This window comes from Salmo salar, chromosome ssa22, assembly GCF_905237065.1.
Source record: "Salmo salar chromosome ssa22, Ssal_v3.1, whole genome shotgun sequence".
Lineage (NCBI taxonomy): Eukaryota > Metazoa > Chordata > Actinopteri > Salmoniformes > Salmonidae > Salmo > Salmo salar.
The window spans coordinates 36,084,122-36,104,801 of record NC_059463.1 but is presented as its reverse complement, the minus strand read 5'-3'; the positions used below and the strand labels follow the sequence as shown (position 1 = coordinate 36,104,801).

Below are 20,680 nucleotides of genomic sequence, written 5' to 3'. Positions count from 1 at the left end.
TGTTTTTAGCCTAAATAATCACTAATATTTAAACTGGACAATAGCGTCGTCAATATAAAAGAAAAACAAGAAAGGCGCGCTCTCGGTCGTGTGCAGTAACCAGCTCTGGGGACATCCCGGGGTCCACTCACTCAATGTGGTCATTCTCCCTCATTTTTCAGAATAAAAGCCTGAAACAATGTCTAAAGACTGTTCACAACTAGTGGAAGCCATAGGGAATGCAATCTGGGTCATAACAATTTATATGGTGGATAGGCTTTCAATGGAAAAACACCCATTTCAAAATAATGGCACTTCATGGATGGATCTTCCTCAGGTTTTCACCTGCCATATCAGTTCTGTTATACTCACAGACATTATTTTAACAGTTTTGGAAACTTGAGAGTGTTCTCTATCCAAATCTATCAATATGCATATCCTAGCTTCTGGGCCTGAGTAGCAGGCAGTTTACTTTGGGCACACTTTTCATCCAAAATTCCGAATGCTGCTCCCATCCTAAAAAAGTTAAGCAGACTGAGCTCTAAAAGCTGTGTGTATTGTGGAACTTCAGGACATTACATATCCAACTGTCCAGTAAAAAGCCCAGGCTCATCAGTAGGTATGAGTACCCTGGTGGGCCATACAGGGAGTCTCCCATCTCCCATTACTCGTACTCCTCTCCATACTATCCTGTTGTGGGGTGACCAGTCTAAATCTCCCTGGGTGCTCATGGATACTGGGGCCGATGAGAGCTTTATGGACACTACCCTGGTGTCGGAGCTGGGTACCTCCACACAACTCCTCTCTGTTCCCATGGATGCCACAGCATTGGACGGACGCTCTATTGGCAGGGTCACTCACAGCACGATTCCTATCAACCTGCGAGTGCCAGGGAATCACAGTGAGTTCGTGCAGTTCCTGCTCTTGAATCTCCTCATGTACCTGTGGTTTTGGGATTGTCATATCTCCAGAGGCACAAACCCCTGATCAACTGGGCTACATGTTCAATCCTGGTTTAGAGCCCGTTCTTCCACTCGCATTTCCTCAAGGCGCCGCAGCCCGCCCCTAGATGTCCTCCTGTGGGCTTGGGCAAAGCCTCGGATCTCTCCACCGTTCCCGCTGAGTATCAGGACCTCCATATCTCTTCCTACACCGCCTCGGGGGCGGCTTTGTTCCCTGTCTGGTCCGGAGACCAAGACCAGGGAAGGGTACATTGAGGACTTTCTGGGGGCAGGGATCATTCGTCCTTCTCCCTCCCCGGCGCAGGGTTTTGTCCTTCTTCTCCACAAAGAAGAACCCTGCGCCAGCGAGGAAGAAGGACGAATGATCCTTGCCCCCAGAAAGTCCACAATATACCCTTCCATGGTCTTGGTCTCCTGCCCCCGAGGTATTGACTACCGGGGCCTTAATGACATCATGGTAAAGAACCGTTACCCGCTACCACTCTGCTCCTCGGATTTCCATGTGGCGACTGTATTCTCGAAGTTGGACCTTTAGAATGCCTACCATCTGGTTCAGATAGGGGAAGGAGACGAATGGAAGACAGCCTTTAACATAGCTAGCAGATAGCTAGCATGCATTATGAGTATCTGGTTTGCCAGTCGGACTAACCAACACTCCTGCAGTGTTCCAGGCTCTGGTCAATGATATGCCATGTTGAACCGGTTCGTGTTTGTCTACCTTGACAACATCCTTGTCTTTTTCCGTTCGGTTCAGGAGCATGTTCTCCACGTCTGACAAGTCCTCCAACGCCTCCAGGAGAATCAGTTGTCCCTATTTGACCTAGATAGTTTGTGTGAATGCATTGATATGTAGGCTAAGTGTGCTTTTTAAAAATGTAGTTCTGTCCTTGAGCTGTTCTTGTCTAATGATGTTCTGTATTATGTAATTCTGTATTATGTTTCATGTTTTGTGTGGACCCCAGGAAGAGGAGCTGCTGCTTTTGCAACAGCTAATGGGGATCCTATTAAAATACCAGATACCAAATGTCAAGGCTGAGAAGTGTGAATTTCATCACTCCACTATCTCCTTTCTGGGATACGTCATCGCTGCCTGGAACATTCAGATTGATTCGGACAAGGTGAGGGTGGTGGTGGAGTGGCCCCAACCCACATCCAGAGTGGAGCTGCAACATTTCCTGGGATTTGCTCAATTCTACCACCACTTCATCTGGGGCTTCCACCCTTTCTGCACTCACCTCACCCAAGGTTCCGTTCACATGGTCCCCAGCTGCTGGGGTTTGCCCACTATGGTTTCTGGCGGTGTGTGCTCAGAATAAGACTCTGCGACAAGCTCCGGCCGGCATCCTTAAATTCCTAATCCCCCCGGTCCCATATATCCCAGGACTTTGTCACTGGTCTTCCTCCGTCTGATGGCAACACCACCATCCTTACGGTGGTGGATAGGTTTTCCAAAGCCGCCCATTTCATCCCCCTTCCCAAGTTACCCTCAGCCAAGGAGACAGCCCAACTCATGGTACAGCACGTCTTCCTAATCCATGGACTTCCGGTCAATATAGTTTCCAATCATGGTCCTCAGTTCTCATCCCGATTCTGGAAGGCATTCTGCACCCTCCTTGGATCGTCGGCCAGCCTGTCCTCCGGGTTTCATCCTCAATCTAATGGCCAGTCGGAGCGTGCCAATCAGGACCTGGAATTGACTCTTCGGTGCCTCATCTTGGCCAACCCCACCACCTGGAGCCAGCAACTCGTGTGGGTGGAGTACGCCTGGAACACCCTTCCCTGCACGGCCACTGGTCTCTCGACCTTCGAGTGCTCCGTGGGTTATCAGCCCCTGCTTTTTCCTGAGCAAGAGGAAGAGGTCAACATACCCTTGGGCCAGATGTTCATCCGCCGCTGTCGGCGCACCTGGAAGAAAGCCCGGTCCACTCTTCTTAAGACCACCACCAGGTATCGTCGACAATCGGACCATCACCGAACCCTGGCTCCCCCCTATCTTCTCGGGCAGAGGGTATGGCTTTCTACTCAGGATCTGCCCCTACGGGTGGAGTCCAGCAAACCTTTCCCCTGTTTCATTGGCCCTTTCCCTATATCTAAAATCCTTGGCCCCTATGCTGTTCATCTTCTGTATCCATCCTACGTTCCATGTGTCCAAGACAAAAAGGACAGTGAGACACAGGTTGTCTTCAGATACCCCAGAGTAGCCAGCTAACCCAGCTCTGTACAATATTGTATAGTGTCAAATTCTGTGATAAATCCAATATATTGGTTTTTGTTATCACTCCTGTATAGACTTATGGTATCATTGTTTTGTCAGAAGTCAACAGCTTGACACTCTAGAATACATTTTTTATAGGGTACATTTTTTTTCATCTGTATGCTGGGACATATCTTTACCAAGAAATGATATGATACATTAAATGTAGGGATTGCATGTGTTTCATGGACAACATGGTTCCTGTCTATCTCTCGCAGGAGGAGAAGCAGAAGAAAGGTCTGGCTGCCAAGCTGGAGCTGGCTAAGTTCCTCCAGGAGACCATCGGTGAGATGGCCCTGAGGAACAAAGCCAAGGCGGCGGGGAGCAACGAGACCCAGAAATTCTCTACCTACGTTCAAAAGGTGAGTTAAAGGCCTTTGCAAAGGAGAATTAAATGTTTCTTATTGATCATGATCAGATAGTACCTCACCGTTTCACTCCATTTTGGACCGTTTTCTTCTGTTTCGTGCATATGCATGAACGTGACCCAGGTCCCAAAATAATCTCTTATCACATTGCCTAGGTGATAACTCCCTTCAGCTATTTAAAAAAAAATCCTGTTAAAACACAATATACCCAAGTATAAATACAGTAATGTACACACACTTAATGGTAAACCAACGTTTTGAGTAAAAAAAATTATAATAATTAAAATATATACACTGCTCAAAAAAATAAAGGGAACACTTAAACAACACAATGTAACTCCAAGTCAATCACACTTCTGTGAAATCAAACTGTCCACTTAGGAAGCAACACTGATTGACAATAAATTTCACATGCCATTGCGCAAATGGAATAGACAACAGGTGGAAATTATAGGCAATTAGCAAGACACCCCCAATAAAGGAGTGGTTCTGCAGGTGAAGACCACAGACCACTTCTCAGTTCCTATGCTTCCTGGCTGATGTTTTGGTCACTTTTGAATGCTGGCGGTGCTTTCACTCTAGTGGTAGCATGAGACGGAGTCTACAACCCACACAAGTGGCTCAGGTAGTGCAGCTCATCCAGGATGGCACATCAATGCGAGCTGTGGCAAGAAGTTTTGCTGTGTCTGTCAGCGTAGTGTCCAGAGCATGGAGGCGCTACCAGGAGACAGGCCAGTACATCAGGAGACGTGGAGGAGGCCGTAGGAGGGCAACAACCCAGCAGCAGGACCGCTACCTCCGCCTTTGTGCAAGGAGGAGCAGGAGAAGCACTGCCAGAGCCCTGCAAACTGACCTCCAGCAGGCCACAAATGTGCATGTGTCTGCTCAAACGGTCAGAAACAGACTCCATGAGGGTGGTATGAGGGCCCGACGTCCACAGGTGGGGGTTGTGCTTACAGCCCAACACCGTGCAGGACGTTTGGCATTTGCCAGAGAACACCAAGATTGGCAAATTCGCCACTGGCGCCCTGTGCTCTTCACAGATGAAAGCAGGTTCACACTGAGCACATGTGACATACGTGACAGAGTCTGGAGACGCCGTGGAGAATGTTCTGCTGCCTGCAACATCCTCCAGCATGACCGGTTTGGCGGTGGGTCAGTCATGGTGTGGGGTGGCATTTCTTTGGGGGGCCGCACAGCCCTCCATGTGCTCGCCAGAGGTAGCCTTGACTGCCATTAGGTACCGAGATGAGATCCTCAGACCCCCTGTGAGACCATATGCTGGTGCGGTTGGCCCTGGGTTCCTCCTAATGCAAGATAATGCTAGACCTCATGTGGCTGGAGTGTGTCAGCAGTTCCTGCAAGAGGAAGGCATTGATGCTATGGACTGGCCCGCCCGTTCCCCAGACCTGAATCCAATTGAGCACATCTGGGACATCATGTCTCGCTCCATCCACCAACGCCACGTTGCACCACAGACTGTCCAGGAGTTGGCGGATGCTTTAGTCCAGGTCTGGGAGGAGATCCCTCAGGAGACCATCCGCCACCTCATCAGGAGCATGCCCAGGCGTTGTAGGGAGGTCATACAGGCATGTGGAGGCCACACACACTACTGAGCCTCATTTTGACTTGTTTTAAGGACATTACATCAAAGTTGGATCAGCCTGTAGTGTGGTTTTCCAGTTTAATTTTGAGTGTGACTCCAAATCCAGACCTCCCTGGGTTGATAATTTGGATTTCCATTGATTATTTTTGTGTGATTTTGTTGTCAGCACATTCAACTATGTAAAGAAAAAAGTATTTAATAAGATTATTTAATTCATTCAGATCTAGGATGTGTTATTTTAGTGTTCCCTTTATTTTTTTGAGCAGTGTATATCTGTGTCCATGTTGTCCATGAGTTCTAGTGGATAGACCATATGGTTCAAGAGAAAATTGCCAAACTAAAGAAAAAAACATCCAATCAACAATGGCATTATTTTCAATGAACTCTGCAACTCGTCCATGTCACGAATCCTACAGAAAGTGGCTCCCCTGCCTGCTCGGGCGGCGCTCGGCGGTCGTCGTCGCCGGCCTACTAGCCGCCGCTGATCCCTTTTTCCTTTTCGTTTGGTATGTCTTATTGTTTGCACCTGTTCCTCATTTGGTTCTCTTGATTTATGGTTATTTAAGCCTGTGTAGCCCGCCCAGGTTTGTGCGGGATTATTTGCGTCAGAGTGTGTTTTTGTTATTGGATGTGCTGGCGATCGACTAGTGTTATTTTATGTGCGTGCTGTGTACCTGTTGTTCTGGACACTTCGCATTTCACGCCGGTTGTGTTGGCGTCGACCGTTTTTGTGTTTTACGGAATAAACACATTATTTCCTTACCTCTGCTCTCTGCGCCTGACTCCTACCACCACTCCTAGCATTTACTGACAGTCCAACTCGTCCAAGACATATTGACATAGTAAAAATAAAAGTGTGTAAAGAAAATATAAAGGATATTTCATTCTGAAACACACTTAAACACTAATGGTATCCACTAAGTTGATGGTTTATATTTAGGATAATATTTTTCTTATTAAAAAAATGTATTGTATATATTTTACATGTGATAAGACCATGCAGAGGGCCAGAGATAATACCCCAGTAAAGTACCACAAAAAGCCACTAAAAAACAACAAATCTCTGGTAGTTCACTGGTAAACTTAGAATGTTTCCAGTAATATAACTTCCCTTTGCAACTTAACCAGCAATTTCCACAACAGCCAGCTTCTAATCAGGGTCAATAGGTGCACCTGGTTTATCTAATTTAAAAATCTCATGTAGGAGACTTCAAATAAAATATATGGATTCAAGTTAGGTTTGCCTGAGCACTTTTGACCCAGTTCTACAGGTGCTGCACTGAAACCTCGGTGAGCAGGGGGAGTAAAGGTTATCAACAGAAACATAAAACCCTCATGTGTATTTATAACTGGTATAGAAACCATGGGCCTTTCTGCTCAATCTCAACCGCCTCGGCCATCTCAGCAAAGCAACTCTCAAATCTTACAATATTTCCAATCCATTCAGTTATTGGAGTTGTTGCCTTTTTTATAGATGAGTTTGATTTACAGTTTCTAAAAAATTAATAGTTTATTTCCAAAACGCTATATCCACCAATTTTTCACTTTTCTGTTTTTTCATCAGACATAATTGCTTATGGATACCTTCATGTGGGTGTAAATATTACTGTTCTCAGATTTTTTATTCATACAGTGAGGGAAAAAAGTATTTGATACCCTGCTGATTTTGTACGTTTGCCCACTGACAAAGAAATGATCAGTCTATAATTTTAATGGTAGGTTTATTTGAACAGTGAGAGACAGAATAACAACAAAAAAATCCTGATGATGTTATAAATTGAAAGCAATCAATCAATCAGATTCCAAACTCTCCACCTTGGCCAAGACCAAAGAGCTCTCCAAGGATGTCAGGGACAAGATTGTAGACCTACACAAGGCTGGAATGGGCTACAAGACCATCGCCAAGCAGCTTGGTGAGAAGGTGACAACAGAAGAAACACAAAAGAACTGTTAATCTCCCTCGGCCTGGGGCTCCATGCAAGATCTCACCTCGTGGAGTTGCAATGATCATGAGAACGGTGAGGAATCAGCCCAGAACTACACGGGAGGATCTTGTCAATGATCTCAAGGCAGCTGGGACCATAGTCACCAAGAAAACAATTGGTAAAGCACTACGCCGTGAAGGACTGAAATCCTGCAGCGCCCGCAAGGTCCCTCTGCTCAAGAAAGCACATATACATGCCCGTCTGAAGTTTGCCAATGAACATCTGAATGATTCAGAGGACAACTGGGTGAAAGTGTTGTGGTCAGATGAGACCAAAATGGAGCTCTTTGGCATCAACTCAACTCGCCGTGTTTGGAGGAGGAGGAATGCTGCCTATGACCCCAAGAACACCATCCCCACCGTCAAACATGGAGGTGGAAACATTATGCTTTGGGGGTGTTTTTCTGCTAAGGGGACAGGACAACTTCACCGCATCAAAGGGACGATGAACTGGGCCATGTACCGTCAAATCTTGGGTGAGAACCTCCTTCCCTCAGCCAGGGCATTGAAAATGTGTATTCCAGCATGAAAATGACCCAAAACACATGGCCAAGGCAACAAAGGAGTGGCTCAAGAAGAAGCACATTAAGGTCCTGGAGTGGCCTAGCCAGTCTCCAGACCTTAATCCCATAGAAAATCTGTGGAGGGAGCTGAAGGTTCGAGTTGCCAAACGTTAGCCTCGAAACCTTAATGACTTGGAGAAGATCTGCAAAGAGGAGTGGGACAAAATCCCCCCTGAGATGTGTGCAAACCTGGTGGCCAACTACAAGAAACGTCTGACCTCTGTGATTGCCAACAAGGGTTTTGCCACCAAGTAATAAGTCATGTTTTGCAGAGGGGTCAAATACTTATTTCCTTCATTAAAATGCAAATCATATTATAACATTTTTGACATGCGTTTTTCTGTATTTTTTGTTGTTAATCTGTCTCTCACTGTTCAAATAAACCTACCATTAAAATTATAGACTGATCATGTAAGGGCTGTCTTCGGAAGAAGTGGACCAAAACGCAGCGGAGTTAGTATTCGTCATATTTAATCAAACGGAACACTATACAATTTAACAAACAAGAATAACTGACAGCCAACACAGTCCTGTCAGGTGCAAACACAATGACAAGAACAATTACCCACAACCCCCAAATGAAACGTAGACTACTTATGTGTGACTCCCAATCAGCCACAACCCTCTACAGCTGTGCCTGATTGGAAGTCACACGGCCAAAATAAACGAAACACAAACACATAGAAACAGAACATAGAATGCCCACCCAATGTAAGACCCTGGTCTAACCAAAATAAAGAACGAAAAACCACTCTCTATGGCCAGGGCGTTACAGATCATTTCTTTGTCAGTGGGCAAACGTACAAAATCAGCAGGGGATCAAATACTTTTTTCCCTCACTGTACATTTTAGATGTGTATGAAAATTAGGCTATATATCCATTGTTTAGCTTGAATGGAATGTTCGTATCCTGTATATTTTGACTGTCGTGTTACTAGTATTTATTGAGATCCCCAATTAGCCGCTGCCAAAGCGCTATGGTGATACACTATATGTACAAAAGTATGTGAACACCCTTTCAAATTAGTGGATTTGGCTATTTCAGACACACCCATTGCTGACAGGTGTATACAATCGACCACACAACCATGCAATCTCCATAGACAAACATTGACAGTAGAGTAGCCTTACTGAAGAGCTCATTGACTTTAAACGTGGCACCGTCATAGGATGCCACCTTTCCAACAAGTCATTTCGTAAAATGTCTGCCCTGCTAGAGATGCCCCGGTCAACTGCAAGTGCTGTTATTGTGAACTACTGAGTTCCAAACTGCCTCTGGAAGCAACATCAGCACAAGTACTGTTCATCGGGAGCTTCATGAAATGGGTTTCCAAAGCTTGCTGCCATTGAACTCTGGAGCAGTGGAAACGCGTTCTCTGGAGTGATGAATCACGCTTCACCATCTGGCAGTCCAACAGGCGAGTCTGTGTTTGGCGAATGCCAGGAGAACGCTACCTGCTCGAATGCATAGTGCCAACTGTGAAGTTTGATGGAGGAAGAATAATGGTCTGGGGCTGTTTTTCATGGTTTGGGCTAGGCCCCTTAGTTCTAGTGAAGGGAAATATTAACACTACAGCATACAATGACATTCTAGACAATTTTGTGCTTCCAACTTTGTGGGAAGGCCCTTTCCTGTTTCAGCATGACAATGCCCCCGTGCACAAAGTTAGGTCCATACAGAAAGGGTCCACATACTCTTGGTCATTTAGTGTATGTGGTTGTCTCACCTAGCTATCTTGAGATGAATGCACTCTGGATAAGAGTATCTGCTCAATTACTAAAATGTCAAATGTAAATGTTTTACATAAAGATCTCATATTACTGTGTTGAGTAATTTATTTATAAATGTTTTTAAATATTGATGTCACAAATGTATCATTGGTACATTTCATTATGAAACATGTAGTTATTTGTTATATTTGACTGTGCAAAGCACAACAGTACTACTTATTTCTCTGAGTGAGGCAGATATATATCTCTCGATGCACAAAAGATAAACAGGGCATAGGCCTACCCCCCAAAATCTCTTTCCCTGCATGCTTTTCTTTTTCTCTTTTTTTCTGTGTAGGATGTGGTTTGCACAGTCACTTCCTGCGTCTCTTCTGAGAGGTTTCAGAGACAAAGAGGTGTGCAGGCGAGTCAAAGACCTTTCACATTGGGTCTCCACCCACAGTGGAACTTGATGCTTGGTTCTGCCTGTCCTTACTATCTTGGGCAGACGTTGTATATGAGAAACGAGTGGAGTTGGCTTTGTTTCTGTGGGCTGCTGTCCACTGTAGAGCTGTAAACTGAGGAGATCCTTGTAGACTAAGGAGGACAGGGCAAGGTGGGGTGAGGGACATGGCGTCCCTTCTGATGCGTATCTTTCGTCTGGGCCCGGAGAAGAAGAGGGTGAAGCATTATGAGAACCTCCGGAGAGACGTGGACCCGCGAGAGACCTGGGACACCCAGGGGGAGCTGGGAGACGGGGCTTTTGGGAAGGTCTACAAGGTACCAGCAGGCTGGGGCCCGATACTCAACTTCTTTTAACTTCTGGTCTGGTCTTGTCTCCTTTCCTCTCCAAACCAAACCAAATCCATAAAAATATTACATTTAAGATGAAAATTCTATCATCTCTGATGGGATGGAGAGTAATGGCTCCTAACTCTGGATTTAATTCAATATGGCAATGATGGAGTGAAATGATGTCTCAGTGCAAAACAAGAGCAGCCAACCGTGTTACCAAACTTTGTAGTGCTTTTGATTTAAAGCTGTGTTGTGGATCTTCTCGATGGTAGGCAGAGTATAGCATGCGTCATGAGGCCATACTGTGGTTTGTCGTTTTCCTGTCAACCCATACAGGCTGAAATATAACTTCCTGTCTTGACGTATAACCCACACGCATCCGCTCTTCTGTTTTTGCAGAAACACCTTGACTGTTGTTGCACTTAGCTGACTGACTTCCAACTTTAATGTGATGGTTTTATTCTTCATTTGTAAATTGTAAATGTAAAATACTGTATTATTATTGAATCCAAGATGCAAAGAACTAGGGCCACCTAGATTAGAGTGATGTCATGTGTATCTCTCTCACTGGTATATGAGTTCAAGGTATTGTTTGTGGTATTTTTAACTGTCTTTTTTCATACAAAGCGTTTTGATGCAAAGCCTGCGAGAAGATGATGAATAACAAATAATATATAGACTAAAGCCAGTATAATGTAGATGGCACCGTAGAGACCGTAGTGTATTCCTCTGTCTGTTTTCAGGCCCAGAACCACATCACTGGGGCCCTGGCTGCTGCTAAAGTGATGGAGGTACGCAACGAGGAGCAGCTTGATGACTATATCACCGAGATCGACATCCTGGCAGCCTGCCGCCATAGCAACATCCTTGGGTTGTTGGACGCCACCTTCTTTGAGGGTTGGCTGTGGGTGAGGTCTTTTTCAGCTGTTTGACTCCATTGCTAGGTGTCATTATTAATGCACTGGGTCAGGACTTTTGGGAGGGGTTTCAGTGAACTATGTGAAATCTGTGAAATCTGTCATTCTGCCCCTGAAGAAGGCAGTTAACCCACTGTTCCTAGGCCGTCATTGTGAATAATAATTTGTTCTTAACTGACTTGCCTAGTTAAATAAAGGTTAAATAAAAATTAAATACAAAAACTATCCAAATCAAAAACTATCCATATCAAAATATATATATATATATATATACAGTTAAGGCTTTTAATGATTGATCGTTGAAGATTCAATCTCTTTCTGTCCCATAGATCCTGGTTGAGTTCTGCCCAGGGGGGGCCTTGGATGACATCATGTTAGGTGGGAGCCAAAGCGTCATGCACTCCTTGGTTTCCATTTCTTTCGTTTTTCCTTCTCTGAGAAGCCACTGCTTGTCCTTATATGTTATTGTGTTTGTGTGTGTGTGTGTGGGTGTGTGTGTGTGTGTGTGTGTGTGTGTGTGTGTGTGTGTGTGTGTGTGTGTGTGTGTGTGTGTGTGTGTGTGTGTGTGTGTGTGTGTGTGTGTGTGTGTGTGTGTGTGTGTGTGTGTGTGAACCCCCCAGAGCTGGAGCGGGGCCTGTCTGAGCAGCAGATCAGTGAGGTATGCTGTCAGACCCTGCAGGCTTTGTCCTACCTCCACCAGCACCACATCATCCATAGAGACCTGAAGGCAGGCAACATCCTCCTCACCATGGAGGGACACGTCAAACTGGGTACAAAACTGCACAGCACACTCCTACAACTACTGGATTATAATCTCTCTCTCTCTTTCTCTCTTTGTCCATCTTTTCTCTCTGTCTCTGTTCCGTTCTCTCTCTCGGATTTTCCATCCATCCATCCGTTTACCTGTCTACCTGACTGTGTGTCTGTCTAAATGTTGTTTATAAGTCTATCCTAGTGTCTCTCTTATAGTGTATCAGTGCCTCTCATTGAGTCCTCTCAAAGCCCTGTTTCAATCCCCAGCCGACTTCGGAGTGTCTGCCAAAAACATACACACCCTCCAGAAAAGAGCCACTTTCATTGGAACCCCTTACTGGTTTGTCTTACTCCTATCATTTTTGTATATGTTTAAACGTTAATAGCATGCAGCCACATTCCCATGTGCATTCTTTTTCAACAAACACAATGTCTAAATTTGTCCGTCTGTCTCTCTGTCTGCCCGTCCGTCTATCCCAGGATGGCTCCAGAGGTGATCCAGTGTGAGACCTCCAAGGAGAACCCGTACGGCCCCAAGGCGGACGTCTGGTCCCTGGGCGTGACGCTAATCGAGGCTGCAGAGATGGAGCCCCCTCACCACTCACTCAACCCTATGAGGGTCCTGCTCAAAATCACAAAATCCCCCCCACCCACCCTCAGCAACCCACGCCTCTGGTGAGTCAGGGACAGTCAGTCATACATGGAGATGTCTCTATTTTTATGAATCAGTGGTGGCTGGTGGCACCTTAAATGGGGAGGGCCAGCTCATAGTATCAAACACATGGAACACATATTTTCCCATAGGGAATAGGGTGCATTTTGGGATGCATCACCTGAAACCTATACCCATCCCTGTGGCCCTGCACTGTGCTCCCACTTTCAGGTCCTCCCACTTCCAGGACTTCCTGCGGAGGGCGCTGCAGAAGAACCCTGAGGCCCGGTGGGGAGCCCAGCAGCTCCTGGCCCACCCCTTCCCCTGCGCTGGACGGGACGGTCGAGCCCTGAAGGAACTCATCGCCGAGGCCAAGGCTGAGGTGATGGAGGAGACAGCGGTAAGAGATGGGGGATTCTTCCCAAATGGCACCTTAATCCCCATATAGTTCATTACTTTTGATCAGGGCCCATAGGCTTTGGTCAAAAGTAATGCACTATATAGGGAACAGAGCTCGCCAGCTTGTAGTCCTAAAAAACAGAAATGAGTTACCTTTGGTTCGTTCGGCCATTCCTATGGGGAAAATTCATGGGGAAAGAATGGGGTTTTGGGATAAATGCCGAAAATAAGGTCTGAGGTTTGCACAGGCTTAGGAGATCTTATACGTTTTGTTCTATGTAATAATACAAGTTAGTTAACATGACCTTTATGAATTATGAAGCCTTTATGTGCTTGTTTTGATTACATAAATGCTTCAAAATTCACAAAAAGTGATGAAGATTATCTCATAGAACAAAACGTATAAGATCTCCTATGCCTGTTTTTACCACAGACCTTATTTTCGGCGTTTGTCCATAACCCCTCCAAAACCCCCATTAATTTCCCCATAGGCATAGGTCAACGAGCCATGGTGGAGTACAGAAAGGCGGCATTACTATTGCTCTCCATAGAGTGCCATTTGGGATGCAGACTTGATTTGAGGGAGTGATGCCTTTCTAATAGAGATCTGCTTCGATCTAAAACGTGTTGGGAAAGTTTCTCTATTTCTGATTCTATACAGTATACTGTAGGTGGAAGTTCATAGATCAACTTTCCAACATTTTGTCCTTTGAGTGTTTTTATTTGTCTTAAAGTAGATAGGACAGAAAATAGGTTCAATTGAAATTGCCTCCTAAAGTCTGTCTTAAATGAACAAATGGTAACACATCCTATTATTTTCTCTACCAGTCCCTGATCGACCATGGGGGCTCTCTAGACGAGGACACGATTGTGGGGTCGGATGGAGGGACTGCCCAGTCTGAGAAGGGGCAGGAAGAAGAGACAATGCAGGTACCAGAGAAACCTCAGGAGGGCCCATCTATCATACAGGCTGGTATGAGTCCACCACCACCTCCACCCAACCCTGACCCAGTCTCTTCCTCCACCCCAGTGAAAGATGGGGGCACCGCTGGGACCAGGGTGGAGACTCCCAACACGGACAGGGCCAGAAAGCTGGCCAGGCGTCTGTCGGTCTGGGAGCCAGGGACCTTTCTCTCCTTTCTGACCACTGGGTCTCGGCGCTGCAAGTCTGGTCTCTGGGGAGACACCCCCTCAAGTCCAGCCAATCAGACCCAACAGAACAAGGAGGACAGTCCCACTGGCCAATCAGAAGAGCAGGAAGTGACACATCCAGCAGGAGAGAGAGATGCAGGGGATGCGGAGAAGGATCTGTGTGAGAATGTTGGGAGGGGCAGCTTGGAGGGAGGGATCACTCAACCCATCACTGAAACAAATGACACAGGAGATGATGCAGAAGAAAAGGTTGAGGGGCAGAAAAAAGAGAAGGAGGAAATTTCAAATGACTTTGAGGCCCAAGACCTTGACCTGGAAGTGGTTTCTTCTTCTGAACAGGAAATAGTAGGCATCCACACTGATATGAACCAAAACAGTACCAATGACTCTGTTGGTGATGCACTTGACTCTGACAATAAACAACCAATTACTGAGGCTCAATGTTCAGTTAAGGAAATTGGTATCGTCAAATCAGCACCAAATAATGATACTAAGCATAGGGTAGAAGAAGCTCCTTGCCAGTTAGTGCACACACTAAATCCACTGGTTATAGCCTTGTCTTTGGAAATGCCCCACCCATCCACAAAAGAGAGAGGAGAAACCCAGCACTCAGTGCTAGACTTTCTGGATCTGTCCACTCATAACCACTTCAAGATGGCCACCAGTGGGAAGGCTGAGGAAGAGACAAAACAGAGCAAAGACGAGAGGATGGAAGGGACCAAGGAGGAAATACAAAAGGAGAGGGGAGAGGAGGAGCAGGAGCAGGACAAGGATGAGAAGATTTTAGAAGAGAATGAACTACATGCTAAGAGAGATGAAGAGGCAGAGCACGAGGGGAGTATGGTAGAAGAAAGGGTTGAGATGCAGATAAATGAAGAAGGAATACAAGACAAGACATATGTAGAAGAAGAACAGGAGGTCAAGGTGGAGTTAAAGACAAGCGAGGGAGAGACAAGCGACTGTCCAGACATTGAGAAAACTCCAGACAAAGGAATGGACTTAAAAGAACATGAAGCAAGTCCTGAAATGGAGGATGGAGAATCTAAGAGTGATATTGAAGAGACCGTACAATCAGAACAAACAGGAGAAATACAGACTGAAACAGAGAAGCAAAGAAGTGAATCAACAATGGAAGTTGAGACCAGTGAAAATGAGAAGAGTTTGAGGGCAGACACAGAAGATAAAATCCTTGATATCAGAGTGACTGAATGTGAAAATGTAGAGAGAGCAGAGGACAGAACAGAGGGAAAAGATGAACAGAGTAAAGAGGAGGACCTTGGATTAGAAAGTGATAACATAGTGATTATCCAAGCACAAGAAACCAATATGACCATAAAGCAGGAACCGAAAGAAAAGAGAAACAAACAAGAAGACAGTAAGGGAGAAGAGAAGATGACTGACCCCCCAACTGGAGAACCTATGACGAAGGTAAACTTGACCTTGGAGTCAAATAGTGGGAGGGAGGAAGGAGGGAAAGAGGAAGGAGGGAAGAAGCTGGAGGAAGGAGGTAAGGAGGAGGAGGCAGGTCAGACCAAATTAAACATATTGACCGAACAGAGCTCAACTAGATCTCAGGGAACAGCTACAGACACAGTACACCTGAACTCAGCATCAAATGGAAACTGGCACCAAGTGACAGACAATCAACCCAAGATGGCTGCCACTGATGACCAAGCTGACATGACAGAGAAAGACAACTCAACAATGACAGTCTCAACAATGTCAAGACCTGTAGAGGTGAGTGATAGTGATCAGGGCAGGCTGGCACCCATTGGTTCCCCAAGTGAATATAATACAGAACATAAAACACAAGGGTACAATTTATTAAGGTTAAAGAGACATTCCACACCAAAATCAAAGTTTCTCAGGTGCTTTCAAAACTCAAAAGTTGTCCACATTTGAGGTCTGAAAACATCTGACAAAAGTAGATTTTAGAGTGTAATTTCCCTTTAAGAGAAGTAATAAGAAGTGTTGTGTGCTTCCCTAGATAGATTACACCAACTAAACAGAGGCACTTTGTGACTGTAATCTTTTCTTTGTTGTATTCCAGGAGTTGATCCATAACAGGAAGACGGTCAAAAGGACCCGGAAGTTCATGGTGGACGGCCGAGAGGTCAGCGTCACCACGTCAAAGGTCCTGAAAGAGACCGATGGGAAAGAGCGGCACATGCGGTCCGCCAGGTAAACTTTTCCCTCTGGGAACAAGGCTTGGGCTCCAATGGAAAAATAACTAGATTAAGGATAGACTCAGAATTTCAAATACGTCTTGGATGGGAGACTTGAACACATTCATATTCAATACATTCACTTCATTAGTATGTTCAATCTCCCGTGTGTGTGTGTGTGTGTCCGTGTGTGTCCGTGTGGGTGTGTGTACCTGACTATGCAGGCGCCAGGAGCTGCAGGCATTAAAGCTCCTTCAGAGGGAGGAGCAGAGAGAGTACTCCCAGATGGAGCAGCGGCTGCAGCAACAGAGAGAGATGATGTTCCGACAGATCGCCCAGGAGATGACAGTGAGTAGTGGGATCCAGAGTCCTGTTTGCGGAATATTTAGATAAAGCCTGGAATAAAAGAAAAAGGGCTACCTATAATTTAATTGTAATATAATATTTAGCTTCTATATAGAAAATGGCAAAGTACTGTATGTATATACTGTAAATTGTGTGTAGGCCTGTCTCCCACTTGAATCTTCTCTTTGTGCCAGACTGGGTTCAAATGCCTTCTGTTTCATTTTTCTGTATTTATTTATATGTATGTATGTATGTATGTATGTATGTATGTATGTATGTATGTATGTATGTATGTATGTATGTATGTATGTATGTATGTATGTATGTATGTATGTATGTATGTATGTATGTATGTATGTATGTGTTTACTGCTCTAGGGATATAGTTATTCTTTGGATAACATTATTTACTATTATGTATTCTTTTTTTTCACTATTTATACAATTCGCACTGCAAAGAACAGAATTAATGTTTTCTTCATTCATGTAACCACCAATACTCGGTCATGCACGTGACAGACCAATACCTCACGAGTCTTCTTCTCTCTAAACTGAGACCTTGAAACTGAGATATCCCTTTCTCTAAATAAGGTTCTGAGCGTACTGCCAAATTGCAGATACTAATAGTGAGGATTCACTGAATTATCACAGTGAATTATTGTAATGTTTGTGTATGTGTCAATTAATCCCATAAGGGATTAATTGCCAACTGGCGATATGACACGAAAATATAATTTAATTCATATAATCTACATTCTGTTATTATACCATTGTGACTTCCAAAAACAATTTTTTTTCAGGTTTTAAGGTATGGGATTTGAATTTAACGGCCTGAACAACTAATTTTCAATATTGAGTGATTGCATGAGATTTGTGGCAATCTTTTCCCCCTTCTTACAAACTCAAGCAAATGTGGTGTGTTTTGTGTGCATTGTGCAGAGCAAGAAGCAGTATTACGACGGTGAGCTGGAGCGGGTAGAAAAGCAGTATGTTCAGCAGAGCAGCCACATGGAGACAGAGCACACAGCCAGGCTCAGAGAGGACGCACGCAGACTCAAGAGCCAGCAGGAGCGAGAGCTGAACCGCAAGGCTGCTGTACTGAAGGCTCAACCCAGAGAAGTACACCGATTCGCACGCAAACACACAACACGCACGCACGCACGCACACACACACATACACACCAACATACACACAGAGAGCCCTTGGTATATCTTGTTTCCTCTTGTGTTCATCCCAGGAGGCGCGTTACCTGCAGAAGCAGCAGCAGGAGCTCAATGAGACGCTCCAGAAAGGAGTCCAAGAACACAAGAGGAAGGTGGCCTCTATGGAGTGGGACATCACTGTCAAGACCCAGCAGCTTAAGAGAGGTACACACATGCACGCACACGATCAGCACACACTCACGTACGCATGCCTCTACGCACTCACAAATTGGTTATGATTATGGGCTGCTTTATGACAATGGTTAGGCACAAATCACAGACCGACAGGAAATTAGACATTGACCACAACGGTGACATTGACTGTGTTTGTGCCTATAAAAATATTTGATTCATTCACATATATGTGCTCCTTGCCTGCAGCCCGGGAATCAGTCATTTGGGAGATGGAGCAACGTCATCTGCAAGAGAAGTACCACCTCTTCAAGCAGCAGGTGAAGGAGCAGTATTCACTGCAAAGACAACAGCTCACCAAGAGGCACAGCAAAGTGAGTTGGAATGCTCTCAATAAGAACCCTAACCCCCCAAACTTGCATACTTAAATGCACACACAAAGACACATGCACGCACGCACGCACACACACACACCATGACACCATGACAATGATCACCTCTCCCCTGTCCTTTCCCAGGATACAGACAGGGCGTCCCAGTTCCATCGGGCATTGCTGGATGAGCAGAGGGACCAACAGGCCCAGGAGAGGACCCAGCTCCAACGAGCCCAGCGCACCGAGGCCAAGGCCAGGCTGGCCCACTTCAAGCAAGAGTTGAAGACACTGGGCCTGAGTGGGCAAGAGCACAGGCAACGCCTCACACTGGTCAGTACAGGGACTTGTATGGCTTCTCAGTTCCCAAATAGTTAACATTCTTTGCTGTGCTCAATTGGCCACTAGTAATTGTTTGTTTGGCAATCCTCTTTGCCCCCGTCTCTGTCTCTTTTTCTCTCCCTCTCTCACAATTTCTATTTCTTTCTCTCTCTCCGTATGTCAGTTTATATCGGAGGAGGAGGGCAGGCAGCGAGCGGAGAGGCAGAGTTTGCAGCAGGTCCAGGAGGGCCAGCTGAGGGAGGTGCAGGAGCAGTGTGACGACAATATGACTGAACTCCAGGAGCTGCAGGTACACTACACTACACACCATGTGCTAGCAAGCTCACTGGGTTGTAGATATTCATATTATATCTACTATAAACTGGTATACTCTATAATAGAATGTATTAATTTAATCAAATAAGCATAATTGATTATATAAAGAAAATACAAAACATTTATGCGTGTGTGCTCGTGTGTGTGTTTCAGAATGAGAAACTGCAGCTGTTAGTTGACATGGAGAAGAAGAAGATTCGGAGACTGGAGGATGAACACACTCTGGAGCTGAACGAGTGGAAAGACAAGCTGGCCTGCAGGAAAGAGGTATGGGAGACAGAGAAAGAAGAGAGGTTGTTGTGGGAATAGTGTGTTGAATGCCAAAGCAAGTATGGAGAAAGGAGACAGTGAGTGGATATTGTTCAATGCCATATCCATTAGCCATGCACACCATGGTAACAGATTAACAATGAGAGGCAACAGGGCAGTATTTATTTATTTTCTATTTTATTGTTATACTTTTCACCCATTTTTCTCCTCATTTTCGTGATATCCAATTGTCATATCGCTGCAACTCCCATACGGACTCGGGAGAGGCGAAGGTCGAGAGCCATGCGTCCTCTGAAACATGACCCGCCAAGCCGCGCTGCTTCTTGACACAGTGCTCGCAAGCCAGCTGCACCAATGTGCCGGAGGAAACACCGTACAGCTGGAAACCAAAGCCAGCGTGCATGCGCCCGGCCGCCACAAGGAGTCTCTAGAGCGCGATAGGACATCACAGCCGGCCAAACCCTCCCATAACCCTGACAACGCTGGGCCAATTGTGCATCGCCTCATAGGTCTGCCGGTCGCAGCCGTGCCTTAGACCGCTGTGCCACTCGGGGGGCAACAGGGCAGTATTTTAAATCTGAAAACATGCTCCCGTCGCACTTGTTGTCCTTGGAGATCTGAAAAGGTTCATTAAGGTCAGGTATGGCTCCAAGGAGAAATGTTGTCATATCCATTAGACATGCATGCACTTCTAACAGCTTGTTGTTTGAAGGGACATCAGGGCTACACTTTGAATCTCAAAACATGTTCCTTTGCACTTGTTGACTTGACCTCGATGACCTGAAAGGTTCAATGAGGGTATATAGTCTGTTTGTCCGTCTGTGTTTGAACCTGTTTATGCCTGAGTGTGCAGGCATAGTCTGCTATAGTGTGTGTGTCTGCGTATCTATCTGTGTGTCTATGTGTCTGTCTGTCCATCCGTCGTTCTTCCATCTGTCTGTGTTTGAATATGTTTCTGTCTGTGTGCAGGTGTTGGAGGAAGACCTGGCTCGCCGGAGGAGAGAGAAGGAGGGATCGAAGAGACGGGGGAGTGAGCCTGAGTCCAGGTTTGCACCTCGACGCACACGATTCTTCTCAAGCCTCAACTTCTCTTAACTGACCACGACCAAAAGAGAAAACAATCCTGAAAAATCAAACTGCGTTTTAAATCAGACACACACTCTCACAGGGAACTCACATACGTGTATATAAACAACATACTATCTATTTTACATTCTACAGAGGAGTGAGAATAAGAGGAATTAATGACAATATATATATTTTTGTCAAATATTGTATATGCCTCTCTTGCAAGAGAATAGAGGACATGTTTGTACATATTTCAATGAAGGATGTGTAGCAAGCTACTTTAGTATGTGTTCTTTCAAACACTGTTGTGGGGCAGACATTTCCCTTCTATTATTTTTAACCTAATGTTTGCAATAAATTACAAATCCATAAAAAA

General features: G+C 45.3%; 1 protein-coding gene across 2 annotated transcripts; it reads left to right on the top strand.

The window, feature by feature from the left end:
* Positions 1-9,840: 9,840 nt before the first annotated feature.
* si:dkey-81j8.6 (serine/threonine-protein kinase 10) lies at positions 9,841-20,680 on the top strand. Of its 2 annotated transcripts, none has more exons than XM_014167363.2 (17): positions 9,841-10,206; positions 10,965-11,129; positions 11,468-11,516; positions 11,759-11,908; positions 12,159-12,231; positions 12,372-12,566; positions 12,775-12,943; positions 13,771-15,831; positions 16,145-16,275; positions 16,484-16,607; positions 17,543-17,722; positions 17,842-17,971; positions 18,188-18,312; positions 18,457-18,642; positions 18,815-18,940; positions 19,120-19,233; positions 20,206-20,680. In XM_014167363.2, the coding sequence occupies exons 1-17, from the start codon at positions 10,057-10,059 to the stop codon at positions 20,329-20,331; spliced, it is 4,254 nt and encodes a 1,417-aa protein (XP_014022838.1). In that variant the 5' UTR covers positions 9,841-10,056; the 3' UTR covers positions 20,332-20,680. The 2 variants fall into 2 exon arrangements, with proteins under 2 accessions (XP_014022838.1, XP_014022839.1); XM_014167364.2 differs by lacking the exon at positions 9,841-10,206 and adding an exon at positions 10,352-10,806.

Excerpts from the sequence above, each read along its gene's own strand:
- si:dkey-81j8.6 (XM_014167363.2), top strand. The coding sequence starts at position 10,057 with ATGGCGTCCCTTCTGATGCGTATCTTTCGTCTGGGCCCGGAGAAGAAG. Across the intron at positions 11,909-12,158 it reads GGAGGGACACGTCAAACTGG|CCGACTTCGGAGTGTCTGCC; the intron begins GTACAAAACTGC and ends TTCAATCCCCAG. Across the intron at positions 19,234-20,205 it reads AGCTGGCCTGCAGGAAAGAG|GTGTTGGAGGAAGACCTGGC; the intron begins GTATGGGAGACA and ends GTCTGTGTGCAG.